Source organism: Pelmatolapia mariae, linkage group LG4 (genome assembly GCF_036321145.2).
Source record: "Pelmatolapia mariae isolate MD_Pm_ZW linkage group LG4, Pm_UMD_F_2, whole genome shotgun sequence".
NCBI lineage: Eukaryota > Metazoa > Chordata > Actinopteri > Cichliformes > Cichlidae > Pelmatolapia > Pelmatolapia mariae.
In genome coordinates this window covers 17,241,867-17,262,900 of record NC_086230.1, presented here as the reverse complement: position 1 = coordinate 17,262,900, position 21,034 = coordinate 17,241,867, and the positions used below count along the sequence as shown (strand labels likewise).

At 38.4% G+C, this 21,034-nt stretch overlaps 1 protein-coding gene across 6 annotated transcripts in view; it reads right to left on the bottom strand.

Moving 5' to 3' along the window:
- Positions 1-21,034, bottom strand: part of LOC134626127 (voltage-dependent T-type calcium channel subunit alpha-1I-like) — a 116,973-nt gene that overhangs the window by 77,841 nt on the left and 18,098 nt on the right. For 5 of the 6 annotated variants that reach the window (XM_063471659.2, XM_063471654.1, XM_063471653.1 and 2 more), the window contains exons 1-2: positions 16,609-16,715; positions 4,699-4,832 (exon numbers count right to left, since the gene is read on the bottom strand). In XM_063471659.2, coding sequence (XP_063327729.1) covers positions 4,699-4,832; positions 16,609-16,698 — 224 coding nt within the window. In that variant the 5' untranslated portion in view covers positions 16,699-16,715. Of the gene's footprint in view, positions 1-4,698; positions 4,833-16,608; positions 16,716-21,034 lie in introns of those variants that run through there. The other variant, XM_063471656.1, reaches the window with a different exon arrangement.

Below are 21,034 nucleotides of genomic sequence, written 5' to 3'. Positions count from 1 at the left end.
TAAATTTTTTCAGCTTTTTCCTTGGCATCAATTCATCTGTCCATTCATTTTCTTCCACTTATCCAATTCAGAGTCACGGGGGAGGGGCTGGAACCTGTTACAGCTGTCATGCAGTGAAAGAGGAGGTACACCCTGGTAGGGCTGGGCGATATGCCTAAAATTCATATCACGATATAATTTGAAGCATGTGCGATAACGATATATATCACGATATATTCTTTTCTTCTGTATAACATACTTTCTACACTATAAGGCACACTTAAAATCCTTTAATTTTCTCAAAAATCGAGAGTGTGCCTTATGTATGAATTCTTGTTGTGCTCACTGACCTTGAACCGATTTTGGCGTGTAGAAATCTGTTAAAAAATGTTTTAGTACAACTTTGGTAAGCCTGCTGATGGACTGCTTGATGGAATGTCAGAGCATTACGGCTGCCGTAGTAAGGAGTAATCTGGGTCCAAAAACTCAGTCCACTTCAGGTCCCAAAGTCAAACGAACACTGAGAGTTAAAAACAGTCTAAATTCTTTCATCTTTAATAAAATCATCAGCGTTGCTGCTTTATCGGGTGTAACAATTAAGTTTAACATCCATGCATCCATGAAAACAGAATTTATTAAATTTAACGGAGTTAGAAGTTAACAGGAAGTTAGCTCGCTAGTTTATACCTAAACATTTCATACCATGTTCTGACTGAGAGATTTTTGAAACTAATTCAAACGTACAGCACTGCTATCACTCCCAACATAAATGAAGACAGAAAACTAAACAGCAGTGGCGTTTGCAGGGTTACCGAAGTTGGACTACCTGGTATATAATGTTGTGCTACGTGATTGCTAGCGACACAGCTATGTTAGCATAACATTAGCAAAGTGAAGCTGGTGGATGAACGCCAACTTTTTTTCCACTCAATAAAAGTTAACATGAGGGATTCTGGTTGTCAGGGACAAATGCAATCGCATAGCAGGATGCTATACACGGGCCAAACTTCAGTCAGGAGAACATAATTTACAGATGATAATGGTTGTAGCCGCTGCAATACTTTCGACCAAAACAGGCGCAGCTTGATGACATCATCAACATGCGCTATCGCGATAGAGCGATATAGTCAAAATCTCTATCGTTGGCCAAATCTATATCGTTTCTATCGTATATCGTTTATATCGCCCACCCCTACACCCTGGACAGGTTGCCAGTATGTTGGCATCCTTGGTATACATTAGAAAAAGATGCAGAAGTCAAAGCTGACTTTCAATAAAAAGGGTCACACTTCTTTGCTGAATCATGAATTTCAGTGATATTGGCACAAAGATACGGAATTTGCATGCTGTCACTGCAGATACCACACAAAGTGGGAAAGAAATTAATGTCAGTGCAGTGGAAATGAAAAAACAAATAAACATTATTTCCTGTGAGGTGTCTGGTGTTAAAGACAGAAAGGGAAAACTACTCTTGACAAAAGAAAGGAGTGTACGGGGGCCGAAGGGTGGATGTTCATCTGAGCATGTCAAGAAGAAAGAAAGAGCAGCAAGGTGAGTCAAAAAGAAACAAAAAAGAGGTGTTGCCCGTAGGTAACAGGCATGGAGCTCATAGCAGAATGTTGACTGTGATTTGGCCCAGAAAAGCTGGCACTGCCCTCTGCAATTAGCCTAGACGCTAATCTAGTGGGTGCTGCCAAGAGGCAAACGAAGACCGAGGTGTTCGCACAAATGCATACACAAACACAGGCAGGCGCACGCACGCAGATTAAACACAGCAAAGGCATAAGCTGACAGACTGTAATCTGTGTGGGTAATTCTGTGCCATAAACGCGCACATAGACTTGCGCGAGCTGTGTTTGAGCATCCGCTGAGGATAAACTGATTCAGCTCAAATGAAGATGAATGTCCCTGCACCGACCCTGGAAAGTCTGTAGCTTTATCGTTGTTTGTGCGCCATTATACCAGCCACTCCTCCCATCCATCTCCCTCTCCTTCACATAGTCATCACTTCGGAGGACATTACATTTCCTTATGCTCATTTTCTGGAGACTTTTTAAACCAAGTCTACATACTAAAAAGCTTTATGTATTTATGGTATGAGGGCTTCATTTTTTCCCCCTCAGAATAGAGTTGAATCCCCCAGATGTGGGCATCTCCTCACCCCCCACACACCCCCCAGGACCAAAACAAACACAAACACACCACACACGCATACAGAGGGACTTTATCACCTGTCATGTCTGAGCCTCGCATTTCACTTGGGTTAAAGCAGGTGTTTGAGCAGGTGTGTTTACTTTGGTTTTGTGCACATGCATCCATCTAGCACATCTGCCTTGTATTTTCCTCACGCATTAACAGCATGTGTGATGAATACTTGCAAGAACAAGTTAAACCTGTAATATATGAATATATGACCAGAGACATGCATGTTGTTGCCGACATGTAAGTGTTACATGTTCTTAAATTGATTTGATGTCTTTTCATAACTGTGCCAAGCTACATTTTTGATCAATATCTGGTGAACACCCAATACTTTACCTAGCAGTATCTCGGTCTGTGATACTGTAGTGTCTGTGGCAGAATATCAGGTACTCTTAATACCATGACTTTGATTTAATTATTTATCTTTTTTTAAATTCTTTGAAATTAACATGTAAGTGCTGATGGCTTAACAAGAGCTGATGTCTCACTCTGCTGGAGCTGCTGAAAAATACAGAAACATTTGAAACAGCCGCACAATCAGAGCAAACTGGATGGCTGTTATTGCATAGTGGTTTTGCCGCTTCGTTCACACCATACAGTGACTTTTTCTGGCCGAGTGTTGTGTCAAAGCCTGTTTTCCAAGCAGTTTTTAAAGACACATCAATGACAGCAAAGCTTTTCAGTGCCCTGCCATCAAGTTTAGTCAGTGGCAGGTAAAAGTGCAAAGCTGCTACCTGTTTTCTACACCGGCCTTTGCTTGTTTCATAACACAAGAGTCACTCAGACCTGTGCCACATCCACTGTTACAGTTTTGTATGTAAAGCAATAAAACATCTATTTGTAAAATGCCTCCATAGTTTTATTTCAGTTTTATTTGTTTCTATACCATTTTGACTCCGACTCTGGTCCACACAAGGTCATACCACAAATTTAAACTGGTTCTAATTTCATAATTTTAATATAAATGAATGCATAAAACTATATGACCTCCATGCAAAATAATAGCCATTTACTTGTCATCCTTCTGTTAAATATACACATAGTAGAATATGTGAACATATCTAGATTAACTGAAAATTATATGGGTCACATTTAATTAATCTTCCCTCTAATTTCTTTTAAGATGCTTAGAAAACAAATATTATTTCTAAGTAAATAGTAGTAGAGACTAGACCCAAGTAATAGAGACAGATTGCAATAATTAAAGCTGGGTAACAGCAAGCCAGTCAGCCAAAAAGTCATTCAAATTAAATGGCAAAATAGGCTGTTAATCTTTGCTCTTCAAAATAACACTTGTAAGTGTTTTCTGGATCTGCTGTCCAGTAAATAGCATAATGACAGCATAATTTATTAATGTCTACAAAACCCATTATAAAAAATATTATATATACTTCAAATCTAATCTTGTGGTTTTAAAGATTTAAAGTTGTACGTGCTAAAAGTCATTGCCACTTAAGCTATAACATTTTGTCTATTGCTTCTGCAGAAATTGCTGATGGGGGTGTTTTTGCTGGTTTTAATGTTTTGTCGCTCAAGATCTTTTATGATAATGTTTTTACCTTTTAAAGTTATTCACAGAAAGTAAAAAAGACTCGAGATTTTTAACATAGTTCTCATTTTTTGTTTTACATCTTCCCAAAGCCTTGTCAGATGAACTAAACAACACTTTCATTAACATCACCTCTCATATTCATATTCTGCTTTATTCATGTACTACTTTAAGCGATGTTTGGCTAAATCCCCTCTTTTATCCTATAGCCCACTATTTCAGTTCTTTTAATCACTGTTTGGTACATTTAGTTATCTATTTAAATTGCTATCAAAACTTTTAGCTAGTCATTTCCATCTGTCAAACATAACCTTACCTTTTTTCCCAGCAGACACTGTTTAGCTAACAATTACATTAGCTATTTATAAGTTTGGGGAAACCACTTGGGGAAGTCACTTGGATGAGTGACGAAATGTTTTTCCTACTAAAAATACTACAATAAGATGAACAGAATAAACGTTTTGGGAATTATATTAGCTTACGTTAGCTAAATGCTATCAGATGACATTTTGCCATATGTCATCTGATAGCATTTATTTAACTATTAGCCATTCTTTTAACATGTATTTTTATCACTTTGACAATCACGTATCTACTTTAGTTATATAGAGATTGCTGTCTATTTGTACTATTTAGCCATTACTTTTTTTCCCCCCAACATTAGTTTAGCATCTTTATCCATACACCTTCTGGCTGCTGCAGCAAGTATGCAGAGTTCCTCTTTTTATGAATCATTGGTATATTGTATATTGTCTAGTCCAGTATTAAAATGGTTGATTTTATGCCTTTATTTTTTTTTAAAGAATATTTTAAACTGTTTATCCTTATTTTCTGACAGGACAATAGACAGGGAGCCTTTCAACATATGGGTTACCTGCTCAGACCAGTGATCAATATTAGATCACTGGTCTGAGCAGTATTAGAAGCCTACTGTATGAATGAATGCTTGCATAATGATTTTTGCTTACCCTGCCATGACTATGAAGAAGTCCAGTCTGTTCCAGGTGTCGCCCAGGTAACAGCGACGGCCAAAGATCCCCAGAGCCACCATCTTTACCACCATCTCCAAGGCGAAGAAGATGTAGATGAATGCATCAAAGGCCTATGAGCAATGGGAGGGAGACAAACACAAAGGAAAATGAGTTGGAGATAGAAAAAAATAAATGCTTTTATATATTTTACATGAAACACATGGGCCAGACATCTGTTTTATCTGGTGTGTTCAAGAGATTAGTAGGCTCAAGCTGTTGATAAAGCTCCCTCTTCATTTTTTTCAACTCTGATTTTCAGTATTGGAAGAACAGTCATTCTCTAATAGAAAAATTGTCTGAACTTTAAAATGTGGTTGCTTTTAATTGCTAACGGTGCAATTTGGGAAAAAAAATCACTGATAGTACTATGAAAACTGAAAGATTAAAACGAAATGGTACACGTGCCCTGAAGCAAGCTTCAAGCAATTCCTTAGTTCAGCCCTGTATCTATTCAAACACTTTAAACCAGTGCATGACCTTTTATTCTCAACAGCAATTTTAACACTCTAAATACGGCACAACACAGTTGATGTCAAATGATCACTCACAACCAAATATTCAAGAATGATGTGTTCTGATCTATTTGTGTGTGTGTGTGTGTGTGTGTGTCTGTAGTTTGCTGGACCGTAAAAAGGCTTAAGAGCTAAATGTGTGTATGCACTGCAAACATAGTCTGTACTACCATAATAGAGCATCACACAAAACACACAGTGCTTTGTTTGAACCTGCCTACTCTATAATACTTAAATCACAAAAGAAGTAGGAAGTGATCAGGAATAAGAAAGAGGAAGATCCAGGTCAAACCTCAGGGAAAACAAAGATAAAGAGCGAAAACATGGTGAGAGATAACCAGAACGATAGAGACAGATAAGAGCACATGTCCTGATTACATTATTTTACACAGATCGCTAGCTAAACCACCTATTGTATTTTGGTAACAAAAAATCTTTCCCACTGCCTTGCCGAAGGCTCTGTGACTGTGCTTCCTGCCGAGTCACATGTTCCTACACTATATAACTCAAGCTGCTACATCTTCACATGGAGATTACAGGACAAAGACCAAGAAATTCAAATGAAGTCATGCCTGCTAATTAAAAATCATTGAATATAATTTGACTCAGTTCAAAATCTGTCAGGAAAGACACAAAAATTTGGTGGAACGATTAAACAACTCTGTAGTCACTAAATATGTGAGCAATGAGCAGACAAATAGAATAATAAATGGTGTAAAGACACATTACAGATACAGTACCTGACGACTTTCAACAACCAAGACATTTTATATAGAAATAACAGGACAGTTTACCAAAATAAACTCTAAGGTTCTAACCTTCCCTAAGTTTTGGGAAGACATAAAATGGATTCAGTGGCAGAAACATTCTTTTCCACTCAGTAATGATGAACAATTGCAAGATGGTGTTTGCAGCTATAGACCAAATAGAATGAGACAAATGGTGTGTGAAATTTTGAGGATTTATTCATGCTGCACCACTGGCAGAAGCCTGGGATGTTGTTTTTGTCTCCATCTAGAAATAGCAAGAGTCAAGAGATTGGATTCAGAAACAGTAATCTATTCTCTGGTTGGGCATTGTCTGTATTGTTTGTTATTTTCAAAGATCAAAATCTCTAAAAGCAGGGACAGAGGTGAGCTGGTACAAATTTATGCACTGCAAATGTATAAATCTCTGCTTTTGGGTATGCAAGGATGGTTTTGTGTGTAAATATACGGACACGACTTTGCCTTGTAATGCATCGGAAACCAACATGTGTGTTCCATCGCTGCTCATTCAGACGCATACAGAAAAATACACACACCAGCTCATATACAGCTAGTATACAGAGCTGGCAGCTTTCAATGGGAAAGATGAGAAAATCAGGCTCACATGCTGTTTAAATGATGTTTTGATAAATAATGCAGCCTGCACGCTTCACATGTAATCCGACATTGGCTGCACCAGTTGAATCCCTGTCGTGCTCTGCTCTGAGTGAAAGGGGAATGAATTCATCATCGTTATTTGTCACTACCGCCAGCTTCCTCTTCAGCCAACCTATCAGGTTTCATCATCAACATGATTTGTATAGAGGTTGAGGCTGTCTTGTGATGGGCCCTTTCATGATTTGAAATAGGAGCTGGTGTGAAAGCTACTTTATATGCTGTCATTGTACCACTTATTTGGCAAGAGGAAAGGACATGGTAAGTAGGTCGTAAGGATTGTGATGTTGGACCATTTAAAAATAAAATTATATTGTGTGTGTGTCTTACTCTACTTGTGACTGACAAAATTAATCAGTGTATAAAACCAAAGGCACCACAGGGACAAATACTCACTTAACAAAATAGGGCAGGAAAGGGAATACCAGACACAGTGATTTATAAAGTGTACGTGTGTTTTCTGAACATCTGAAGCGCTACTAAAAACTATAACAGGTGCAGAGTTGAAGATATAATGAATCGAAATCCATGTACCATCCAAATCAATTGGTGAAAAGAAAATAACTTTTTCATGAGAAATAATTGCAAATGCAGACTGGAGTTTTTGGATTAGATTTGTAACACTGACGGAAGCTCCTGAGTGGGAGTCCTTTGACTTGTGGTAATTAAGAGATAATATCTATTAAACAGTTATAAAGAGTTTTTGCTAGTGCTGTCAGCGTTAATCTTGTTAAAATTACGTTAACGCCATAACCGCATTAATGCGGCAAACCTCCGTTAGCTCGTTAACGCGGCTCTCCCGTGCGAAGGCTGCACGGTGTCAACGCATTTGCACGGTTAGCTCGTTAACGCGTTAGCGCCGTTCTGCACCTCGCACGGGGTGATCCGCATTAACTCGCCAATGGAGGTTTGCCGCGTTAATGTGGTTATGGCGTTAACGTCATTTTAACGAGATTTACGCTGACAGCACTAGTTTTTTCTTTTTTTTTTACCTGCCTAACCCGGTCCTGTTTATTCGTATTATTTACAGGGGCATACATTTTTTTTCAAGATTATCACCCTACATCCGATCGCCAAGTTTGATTTTAGAATCTGAAACAAACTCTTAACTGAGTTAAGAGTTTGTTGCCAGACAACAATTTTCAAACTCAATCTGGCTTTAGATTTGTTCATAGAACCAAAACTACAGCTATTTTGGCAACAAATTATGTTCTTAATGATTCAGACAGGATGCAAGATTGTGCCGCCTTGTTCATTTGAATCTGTTGGCCAGTTTCTTTATGGTCAATCAGTGATACTAGTTTAGGCAACAGGGTGGATTAGGAGCTACGTTTTAGTTTATACAGCTGGATGTAAGTCTAGTTTGTAAAGGAGTCCTCTAAGGCTCAGTTTTAGACCCTGTTTCATTAGCTCATTGTGGACTTCAGGAGAGAGAAAAGAGACACCCATGCCCCCATCTACATAAATGGCACAGCTGTTGAACGGGTCTCCAGCTTCAGGTTCTTGGGGATCCACCTCTCTGAGAATCTGTCCTGGTCAACTAAGACCTCCAGCCTGGTGAAGAAGGCACATCTGCGCCTCTTTTTCTTTAGCACACTGAAGAAGAACCTCGTGTCTACTGACATACTGGGTAACTTCTACCACTATGTGATAGAGAGCATCCTGACCTACTGTGTCATAATTGTTCTGTTGCTGACCACAAAGCACTGCAGTGGGTGGTGAAAACCGCCCATTGCATCACAGGGACTCCACTTCCTGCCATTGAGGGTGTCCACAAGAAAAGATATCTACGCTGAGCACACATCTTTATCAGGGACCCCTCTCATCCTGCCAATAAACTGTTCCAGCTCCTCCCCTCCAGAAGACGCTACAGGACCCTACTGACTAAAACCAGCAGGTTTAGGAACAGCTTCTTCCCCACAGCTGTCACCCTACTGAACTCAGTCCCCCGCTGAACCCTTCCATCCACACTCACTTAATCCTTTTACACTCCTCCTATCCCTCCCAATCACCATGATCATGACTGTCATTCATTCTCAACATTCACCATATGCTGACATTGGTTACTGCCATAGTTTTAGGACACTGACGTAGCATAGTCTCTGTTATAGTGCGTACACGGTTCACTATTATAGTCTGTTCAGAGCGCCACGCTTCCACTACTGTAGATATATTCATAGGACTCTGTAGATCTGTTTACCACACACCGGTACGTCTGTATATATGTAGCACATCTGAGTGATCAGATGAATTGCATAGTCCTTCTTTGCCATGAAAATTAACTTAATCCCAAAAAACCTTTCCACTGCATTCCATTGCTGTCATTAAAGGACCTGCTGAGATCATTTCAGTAATCGTTTTGTTAACTCGGGTGAGACTATTGACGAGCACAAGGGTGGAGATCATTATGTCAGGCTGATTGGGTTAGAATGGCAGAGCTGACATGTTAAAAGGAGGGTGATACTTGAAATCATTGTTCTTCCATTGTTAACCATGGTGACCTGCAAAGAAACGCGTGCAGTCATCATTGCGTTGCATAAAAATGGCTTCACAGGCAAGGATATTGTGGCTACTAAGATTGCACCTAAATCAACAATTTATAGGATCATCAAGAACTTCAAGGAAAGAGGTTCAATTCTTGTTAAGAAGGCTTCAGGGCGTCCAAGAAAGTTCCGCAAGCGCCAGGATCGTCTCCTAAAGAGGATTCAGCTGCGGGATCAGAGTGCCACCAGTGCAGAGCTTGCTCAGGAATGACAGCAGGCAGGTGTGAGCGCACTTTGGGAACAGTATGTTTAAAGCTAAAGTGCACTTTTTATACAGATGACACCATATATTACCTAGTAGGCTCAGGCATCATTGAATGGTGTAAAACAGGTTGTTAATGCTAGCAAAACCAAATATCAGATCATGTTGTAACCTAGGCGGAAACTTTTGAAAGAACTGAAAGAGTATTGTCCTGCGTGTGTTTGTTTGTTATGGATGGATGGATGATAGACTTTCATTCAGCGTTGAAATTGAGCACTTACTGAAAAAGCTGAAGGCTCGACTAGGTTGCTATTGTCAAAATACAGTCCGTCTTAATTTATCAGTTAGGGAATCAATTGTACAGACTGCATTCTTAAATGTCTTGATAATTGTTATAAAATTTACATGCTCTACACTTCATTATCTTTACTCTGTCACAGTGCTTCACATTTCATATCAAATTAGTTGTCCAGTACACTTTACTTTACTTTGCACTTTATAATCTGGATTCTTGGCTTTATTAAGCCTTAGGAGGCAAACGCACTGGTATATTTTTATGTATAAACCAATACTGGGTAAATGCTCTTGTTATCTGTGTAAACAGCCAACACCTTCAAACAGCTTGTATGATTTGCACTCTTTTAGATGGCGCCTTTGAAGGCTTCTGTAACTGAAGAGTGCAATTACTATTCAGAAGATGTTATATTTGGTTTTATAATTTATAATTTTTTAATGGCATGCCTTCTTGGCCAGGTCTCCCTCAAAAAAAAAATCTTGGAGGGCAGAAAGAAGATGGAAGAAGACAAATCTTCAGGTACATTATCAAGAAATGAAATGAAAGAATTGAATGATTTAATGGTTGATTTCAATGAACGGGTTAAGACTGCAAAGTGCACTTATTTCTCTACTTCAGTACTAATAAGCATAGCCTGAGAGCTGTTTTTAACACAGCAGACTGCCTTTTTAAATTCTGTAAGTTTAAATTGGATTATGATAGGAAGTGAGGAATTTCTCCAGTTTCTGAGCTTTTTACAGGAAGAAAATTGGCATCAAATCCAAAACAGTAGCTTCTGATTCTTTTATTGATGTCCAGTAACTTAGTCATAATTTTATCTTCTTCTATGCCAGTCTCTTTGGATGAGCTTTTAAATACTGTGTCACAACTGAAACACTCATCAAGCAGAAAGGATACCTCCAAAATGTCCGTGTGAAGTTTTGGATATCACTGCCCCTTGGTTGCTTTCAGTAATTAACAGTTCTCTGTCCTCTGGCTGTATCCCAATATAATTAAATAGGCCTGTGTGCAACCACTCATCAAACAAATCTGGCCTCACTCTTTCTGATTACAAGTACAGCTCAGTGTCAGTTACCTTTTATATGAAAACTTTTAGAGAAGACTGTCTGGCTAAAACTTCTTGAAGGATTACATCAGAACATTTTTGAAGTCCTGACATTGTGCTTATTAAGGTGACAAACTTATGTCTTAGGAACTGCTGATACTGATGGATATTCTGTTCTTGTGCTACTTGATTTAGGTGCAACATTTGATGCTGTAGACCAGGGGTGTCAAATTCCAATCCTCCATGGCCGATGTCCTGAAACTTTTAAATGTATCCCTGCTGCAACACACCTGAATAATGGCAAAACTCTATAGAACTTGACTGCATGCTGAGGTGGCAACCCCTAACTCTACTCAAGTACATTTAAATAAATGCAAGTAAATGTAAGTGTTTAGAAAAACTTCTAAAAGTACTTTTATCGCACCATGTTCATTCACCCATGAGGTGCTGTAACATGTATCAAATGGCTGAATTGAAACCTTCAGCATGCAGGCAAGTTCTATAGTCTTGTTAATGACCTACTAAGTTTATTCAGGTGTGTTGCAGCAGGGACACATGTAAAGGTTTCAGGACACCTGCCCTCAAGGACTGGAGTTTGACACCTGTGCTGTAGACCATCGAGAGGCTGGAGCACTGGGTTGGAGCTCCGCAGTGGTTTAGGTCACATCTGATCAACTGAATTTTTTTTGTTTCCATTGGTGAACAAAGATCTCCTTATGCAAAACTAAACTTTGGAGTCTTTCCCAGGTCTATACTGGGACCTTTCCTACTTTAATTAAATATGGTATCTTTGGGCCTTATCAACATTTCATGTATAAATAAAATTTCTTTTCACTGCTATGCTAATGATACACAACTTTGTCTCCCTGTAAAATCCTCATTTTCAAACTTAAACACTGTCTAGCTAATATTAAGTAATACATGTGTGCAATTTGAAAAAAAAAAACAAACTCAGAAACTGAGATTTCAGTTATTGCTTTGGACATGCTGCATCCAAGCATCAAGTACTTCCTTTGCCCTTGGCCTGTCAATATGAAATCAGCTACCAGAATCCTGTCAATGCTATTTGACTCTAATCTCACCTATCGGCAGAGATGGGCAGTAACGCGTAATCCGATTACTTTTTTCGAGTAACGAGTAAAGTAAGGGATTACTACTGCAAAAACGGTAATTAGATTAGTGTTACTTTCCCGTAAGCACGTTGCTTTACTGCGTTACTAAAACCGTGATTTTTTTTTTTTTTTTTTTTTTTCTGAGAGTGTCTCATGACAATGACGCAAGCGAGTGCAACGTTCGTGGCAACAGCTGTGTGCAGATCAAAAACGGATAATATAACGAGTGCGGGAGAGAGTATGACCGTGCAGCGTTTAAAGGTGTAAGTACTGACCTTACTTTGAGTTTGATTCCGTAAAAAGTGACAAAAACATTAGCGTCCGCTGCTCACTGCGTGGGAAGAAAACTTCTTTTTACAGCGATAAAACCCCTAAACGTCCGAGCAAGCACCAAATACGCTGCCGCTGGAATGTGAAATTCACAGAGAAACTGCCGTATCCTTCCACTGACCGCTGCGGCACACCTGCACCAGGGCAAACCTCCGCCTGACCCACTCCTGCTATACAGGTGAAAATAGAGCAACAGGACCGCTGAGCCTTTGATTTTATTTATTTTCTGCTGTGTTTTACGTGCATCTATTTGAAAGAGTGAGTGTAAACACAAAAAACTATTTTATTTTATATGCTGGAATGTGCAGAAAATAGGTTTAAATGTTAAACAAATTTCTTCCAGTCAGAGAATGTTGCATATAATTTAATGTTTGCTTGATGCATAAAGTTAAAAGATTAAAACTAATAAAACACGTTTTAAAAAGAGACTTTTTATAATATTATAAAATAATATTCAATATTTAATATTTACTGCTATATACACAGAGTATCGCGATGGTGTTGTGTTTATTATATTGCTGTTTTTGTTTGCTTGTTTTCTCTTTTTTTTTTCTCTCAACAGGTGATCCAGGTGATATATATAAAAATATGTAATTCCCCCCCCCCCCCCCCCCCCCCCCCCCTTTTCTTTTCCCTTTTCTTTGCCCTTCATCACTACTCCTCTTCCCCGCTGTCTTTGTTTCCCTCCCTCCCCCCGGTCATGTCTGTCCCATCTGTAACAACTGAAAATAAAATAAATAAATAAATAATAACAACAAAGGTCAATCAAATGGACCAATATGGCAAGGCAGGGATGCTCCCCTTGGTAAAGTTATTCCGTTGGGCTTCTGTCTTTGCCTTCAGACAATAATTCTGATGGCAAAAGAACCAAACAGGACAGGCGGCCCAAAAAAAAAAAAAAAGAGAGACTTTTTCATTTGATTACATTTTATATGATGGATTATGCAGAAAACGTAGAATTGGGCTGAAAGATCTATTGCTTATCATGTTTTAAAAAGTAACTACGTAACTAATTACTTTTGAAAATAAGTAATCAGTAAAGTAACGGGATTACTTTTTTTGGGAAGTAATCAGTAATTAGTTACTGATTACTTTTTTCAAGTAACTTGACCAACACTGCCTATCAGAAACCTAAACAAGGTCACCCAGTCCTCACACTACCAAGAAAAAGAAGCACACAGGGAGAGAGGACAGAACACATACTACGGGAGAGAGAAAACGTATAATCAAAACACCTCATTTTTAAGTTTTACTCATTTGGCGCACGGTTGTTTGGTCAACTGTCTACCATCTCCTAGCTCACTTTGGAAAGATGAAGTTAAAACAAAATATAAATAAGACATTGTTGTATTCACCTTTAACCAGACACATCATCTCGTTGTATTGCGCTTCAGTATGCCACCATACCGAACTGGGAGACGCACATCATTCTAATTCTAATTAATTTTAGAATGAATAATTACAGGGGAATGGTATTTGAGACCTGATATCTTTTCATACCTCACAATTATTACTGGATATTGACTCCGGACCACATTATACCAAGCCCTTCAACCTCTGAGGTCAAGGGCATTTTCTTATTATATATCACAATTTAACCCCTACAGATGTCCAAATCGATTTTTATACCGTTTGTGTCCCTCTTTTATTTTTCCTCCAGGAAGTAAGGCAGGCTTGCTGTATTCTCAGAGACTCAGAGAAGTATGTGAGGGCCACTCTTAACTATCTAAGCCCTGTCAGCAAAATCCCTCCTGTTACCATTAGCAACCACCAGAATAGGACCCCTCACACTACCTGGGGAGAAAAAATGCTTGTTAGAGAGACAAAAGATGCAGAGAGAGAGAAGGAGTTTGTAGGAAGGGGGAATGGGAACATAGGGAGGGGTAAAGATGACATCAGGGTGGAGGATGAGAACAGGAAAAGAGGAGAGCGAAGCAGAAAGATGTGTTGCACAGCCTCAAAACAATACTAAATAAATATTTATTTTAAATCTCTGCACAATGAAGGGAAAATCCGATGAGATAAATAAACCTATTACAGTTTGGTCTGGAGGGCTTTATTTGATGTTATAATCCACCCTAATGTGCTGTAGGCAAGTGAGATATGGCGAAACAACGAGCCAAAACATAAGAACACACAAGTGACAGAAAGCTCATGTGCAGGTTACTGTAGAAAGATTTTCAGTGTCAATGGCCATTAAAAAATCGACAAGCGAAAGCACACGAGGCAGAATCAGGTTGTTCTTGTCGCACCTGAAATTGAGCCTGCCAAATTTACTTCAGTGCAAAGCAATTACAATCCCAGAGGAACACAGTGAGTCTTCAGCCAGCTGGCAAATCACCCATCACTCATCAGTAACACATCACACAGCGAAACATGGCTTACAAAAACAATGGGAACCTATTTGAAAAGCACACAGTACTGAATCTGTGATCTGACGTCAACCTGTGAGTAACTTATTTGTTAATGATGATCTAGCACAGCATCAGGGAAGTACATGAGCAAAAAAATTGATTTTGCCTAATAACAAGCACTGCACTGTATTTTTATCAGTTTTGTGGCCTACATGTGACCTTCTGTAGTCAGCTTATAAATAAGTCAATATAGAACAATGTTTCTCACTTAAACCATATTCCCAATGACAAAGTTGTCAAAAGGATCCTCACTTCTCACCTTTGGTGTCAAGGTGGCAACTTTCCAGATAAAAACTAATCCTCCCAATTCGAGGGAGAGGCCATGCTGTGACACAGTAATCAGTTTAACAGCCTGGCCACAGAACCACATGATGGCTCTTTAGATAATATTGGTGTGGACGCAAAAAGAAGGATGGCACAAAGGAAAGAAAACATTTTAGCATTCTTTCTAACAGAGACTGAAATTTAATTTCCAAGAACAAAAGAAATCAGAAATCAAAAAAAATATTAATGTTGTTCTTTCTCTCTCTCTCTCTCTCTCTCTCTCTCTCTCTCTCTCTCTCTTTTTTTTACGTCAGCACAAACAGCCAATCACTTCTTACCCTTTCCATGTTTGGATCATCTGCCTCCATCTCACTCCTCTGTCACATTGTCCATTAATCTTTTCTTTGGGCTTTCCCTTTTCCTCCTGCCTGTCAGCTCCATATCCAACATCCTTTCTTCCGATATATCAGCTATCCCACCTCTGCACATCCAACCCATCTCAGCCTTGCCTCTCTAACATTGTCTCCAAACTGCTCGACCTGAGCTTCAACTCTCATAAGTATAAAAACTAAGCTTATTTCTCTGTGAACAGGAAATTGTTACTTTGTTACAGAGGTGTTACATACTTTTCAAACTATATCTTCATATGGAGACAATGGGTTTAATCTACAGTACAGCACAATAACATCAACACTGCTTAACAAAGTATAAAACACTGCTGGGCTATGTTATAAGGAGCAAAAGAGCCAAAGTCTAATGTTCCTGTAAGAGGGTGTAGAGTGTAAACAGGATCAGCTCAGTGTCCAAACACCAAAGCAACACTAGCACATCCTTACATTGATAAACATGTCATGGGTTAGATGATTTATCCCATAATAAGCCATCACTAAAAAAGCAATTTTAGAGGTCTTTCCTTTGGTACCAGTGAAAGATCTCTTTCTGTCTTAGTCCATTTTTACCTTGCTCAGCTTTTATACTTTCATGCCTGTTTTTTTTTTCTTATTTACCTTATGTTTAAATTTTATTTTGCTATGTTTTATTATATTGTATTGTTGCTACTGTTCTTTGCTATTGTAAGATGACATTTAGGGTCTTAAAGGTGCCTATAAATAAAATTTATTATTATTATTATTATTATTATTATTATTATTATTATTATTCTCTAGGACAGCTTCAACAAGCATTTCACTTTCATACTCTACTGCATCAAAACTCAGTTTCTTTTGCCACCTGTTATTTCTTTTAGTGTGCACTGTTTATTAGAGTGTAGTAATATTATTGTGACTCAATTCTTTTGCTGTTTTTGTGTATTTTTTGCTTAATAATTCTGATCAACACCATATTTTTCCAAACTAAGCTAATTTCCCTTCTTGAGCACGCACAATTTAAACAGCTGGCACTTTTCTTCCCATATGTATTCTTGAATTCTTGAACTGACAAATTCACATGTGGCTCCACAGCACTATTTTTAAACAAACTGAATCCCATTTCCCTGCTCAGAGAGTAGGAGAAAATATAAACATTACAGAAGGGAAAAAAAACCAACAAAAAAAAACTGTCTGTAGTGTGCATGAATCACAGCTTGAGGAATAGCAATAGGAAGCGATACATGAGCTGCTTTGAATTTGTCGCAAATAATTGAAAATTTAGTTCCATCTCATCCTCAGTGCACACACATGTGCACACATATACACAGCAGGCCAGCTTACCTGTAGTATCTGGCAGCGGTCCGAGGTGCAATCGATGTTCTCACAGGGCTGGTACATGCCCAGTGTCACACAGTTGAGCAGGATCACCATGATGCTAATCCTCTCGAACCACGTATTAACAAGACTGGGGTTAAGGAGCATTGCAGCTGAGGAGAAATACACACCTATACACACTTAGGCCTTAATGGATGTTTCAAACAGGGTTTCCGGTATTAAGGAAATTTAAAAAAAAAGGAAAAGAAGAGACAAATATACGACACGCATCAGTTTCTCAAAACTATTGTGTTTAAAGAACCCTTAAACACCACAAAGAAATAGTACCTTCATTGCAGTTGTTCCTTATTGCTGAATCATTTGCATTATTCAGTATGATTATTGGAAAGGTATTGTCAGTCATCTATCTCAGCCTGTCATCTTGAAATTATACTGTAACACAGTTCTGCACTATTTTCACTTTTCTGTGAACATACAACGTAATACAGTATGCATGTTTACCATTATTCAGCAAAGTATGCATAAAAACTAGGAAATAAATAATCACATAAACATTTTTTTTCACAGGTTACTGACTCACTCACAGCAGCTGACTCATTCACTGCATATATGCAACACATCAGAAGTGAAGGCATCATTCTGTTGGGGTAATTTATCAATGAAAATGAAGATAAAAATACATTTTTCCAGCCAAGCTACTGTTGCAGTTTGATTGTATGAGTCTTAAGATGTATGACAGAGTGAATATGTTTGTTATTGCCTGAGTCTGCCAAGGCACAGGACACCTTTTTTTATATATATTGAAAATGATGACTCACACAACAGTATCTAAAAAAACAACTTCAAAACAGTGCCAATAAAATTACGACGGTAAATTACTGTTTTGCAAGTAAAGATAGTAATGTGTTTCCAGTGCCGCCTGGCAGCACGCTATTTAACCTCAGTCTCCCTCTATATTGTTTCCTGTTTCTTCTCATTTTAAAAAGCCAGTTTTTCACCCTGCGGGGTGCTTCGCACTGCTGGTTTCACCTGCTTTTCCAGACAGCGTGCACATACAGTAAGAGGACAAACCATCTTTACACATTAATATAATTACTTCATGCATGTGATGAATAAAAATGAGCTCCACACACTATGCATATGTTGGTGGGGGGTATGTACTGTATGTGTGTTTTAATCACTGTAATGCAATTTTAAAAGTCTTTCCCAGCCTTTCCCTTCTTCTAATATCTTAAGCCGTCAGCTTATGTTCCTTTAGTTGTGTTGCTCTATCCTCTTAAGTCTTTATTTTCTGTCTTCTCTTCTGTATTTGTTCCCTTCACAAAATGAGCTTAAAATCTTTTGTTCTTATAAACCTTGATGCTGACTGAACTTACTTTCTTTGGTACTAAGATGTAACAGTGTGTCTGTGTGTGGTATTGTTAGAGCCCAGTTACCCATGTACAGGAAGTCTGGACCGGATCTCTTTTTAAAGGGTCAGAATTTCTGGTCTTATGAATAATAGGCTATGCAGAAATTTACTTAGACTGAGACTCGCTTAGCTCTGCCTACGTCTGGATGCCAACCTCAGTATCCTCTGCTGATGCAACTAACTAGCAACTGTAATAGTTCAATCAGCAGCCACGCCTCTCCTCCTTATGATCGCTGCTCTCGTTAAAATGGCTAGGTTGTACTTTCAAAGCCAGGAAAATAGGCCCCAGGAATCTGTTTTATGGGCTAGAACAACCTGTAAAAACCATTAAAATCTGTAATACTCATACACAAGTTTTGCCTTTACTGTTAAACAAAGACTCAAGAAGGGAGTGTCCACAAGTTTAGACTTTAAATGCAGATAGGAACTTTTATTTAAGCAATTTAGCAGCTCAGTCACATAATATGAATCATAGTTAAATCACTTAAATCATTATTATTACCTAACTAATCAACTCTGTTCTGATGAGGGTTTCTAATACCACTCTCGAGAAGAGTGGGACAGAGAAGAGGAAGTACACCCTTGCCAATAATGCAATTCTTGACAAAGTCCAAATATGGAAGCAGTGACTCAGTATAGTCCACCAACTTCCTCAGGGCTTCAATCCAACACAGCAAAATGAGCAGAGAAAAGAGAGAATTGTAAATCTAATTTTTAGATCACAGTTGCTTGGTCATGGTTAATCCTCCTGTACTCCTCATTTTAAAATCTGCAAAATTTTTCCTTTAGATAAGCCATCTTCTCATGGTGAGGTCCAGAGAACCCACACTTTTATTTTTTAATTACACGGAACATCACTTTTTCTCAAATTTATGCTTCTTCTCTCCACTCCTGCTGCGATCACTCTTGACATGAGTCCAGAGGTGCCCCGTTTACTTCTTATTTTTTCCCATGCACAGAAAGTCCTCCTGTTTTTTACATCATTGCACTTCTCAGCACAGTGATTATACTTTAACCAACTCACACAGGGCTAAATATAAAGTCCCTAGGACTCAAACAGCCCTACATGTATGAGGCATTGGGGATCTCAATCTCTTTGATGGCATGCAAGTAAAAGCAAGTTAGTGTAAGCAACTCTAACAAGTTAAAATAGGTCTGATTTGCCCCAAAAATATGTATTTCATTTTTTAACACATAATTTACTTTTACAATGCCTGGATAAGCTGTAGTTTTCTAAAACAGGCTGTTTCAGTGCCCATTGCAGGGTAGCTGTATTAAAATACCATCAGAAACAAACACATGTGGGACTGACAAAATATAGCTATGTTTAGTTATATTGTATGAACTTGCTCATACAAAGGGTTGTTATGACGACATCCAAAACAAAAATTATGTAGCGGTTCTCTAGATACTCAGAAGTCAGGAGTAAATTCACTCTTGTAGTAAACATAAAAAAAGAAAGCATTTGATGTGCTTTGTTCAAAGCAAAGACGTTTCACTTAGCGTGACCTGAAGTTGCTCTAGGATGGAAACAATGGAAACGGCTGACTGCGGCTGCTGCATACTTGTAAATGTTTAGTTCACAGCGAAGACTTCCCCTTCAGGAACTCACGTTAGCTTCATATTCATTATTTTTGTTATTCTACTTGTTTCATCATGTACATGAGTCGATGAAGCTGCTTCTTAGACCAACAACAGCCAGTGAGAGCCGGTGAGGCATGCAAAATACCGTGACAAGTGACTGGAAACTGGACTGAACATATATGAGAGTTTAATGAGACACACCAGAGCTGAGAGAGTGACCCAGTTGAGCGAGTGAATGAGTGGAAAAGATGTTACTAAGATTTCATGCTTGGTATTTTGATGATTTAGACTGGCAACAAGAAAAATGTAGCTTTTATGTAAACAACATAACTACTAGCTCAGCGCAGCAATTTCCATTGGGATCGGTTGGTGGGGAGGGGGGTGCAAATGAAAAAACACAAACTCAGCAGTACAGAAGATTGCTTACATAACCAGAGAAAGGAATGAATGGGAATCAAAGGCAATAACAGCTTTAATTAGATTGAGGCGAGCAGCTAACTACAAACAGGTTTTGCAGCAAACTTGTACGTGTGAAGATGGGTTATGTTTTGGTGATAATGCTAGGAAGGAGCATTGACTATCAGGGCTCACACCTTTAAAAGTGCCAGAAGGAATGCAGTGCTTTTTTCTGTGACTAATGGCAAAAAATAATAAGTGATTGTAGCTGTTGTTTTTTCTTTTATTTTGCATCAGAGGGTTTATGACTTAATGAGCATAGATGCTCCAGCTCAACACCTGATGTAGAGTGTTATTCAAAGTCTTGTGTCATACCTCATTTCTTTATATTTTGGCCCCAAGGAGATAAGTTTTTGTGTAACTTCAACAATAGTTCTCCAGGCTTTCTGGAGTTCTTTCAAAGTTTTCCTTTGGACATTGGCTGCTTTTTCACTTATTTTCAATGATATATATAATGTATTTAGTTTTTCTTTGTTTGTTTAGCAAATTAACACTAACTTATGAATTCTTCAAGCACGAAAAAGGGATGCACCAGTGTGTCTACAGATAATAGACAAATGAGCAAAGAATCAATTTCAAATTGTATCTTTAGGCACTTTGTTAGTAGTAGCCAGTCATAAACAAAACTTGTTTCCATTTCTTTAGCTAAAGTGACAACAAACATAAAAAATAACAGTTTGGCAGGCATTAAATGGTATCTTTCTTTTCTTTTCTTTTCTGCATCAAAAAGGTGATTCCCAAAGAGCTAATGAGACAAATATTTGCTTATCTTGGGCTGGTGATTGGTGTGTCCCTAAACATTTTGAGGAAACTGGACAAGTAGAGTTCAAAAGAAGAAATGCCAGGCTATCTACAGGAGATGAAAAGTCAAACAAAGACTTTAAACAGGATCCAAGACATTCATTCAATTAAATTAAATTCAACTTTATTTATATAGCGCCAAATCACAACAACAGTCGCCTCAAGGCACTTTATATTGTA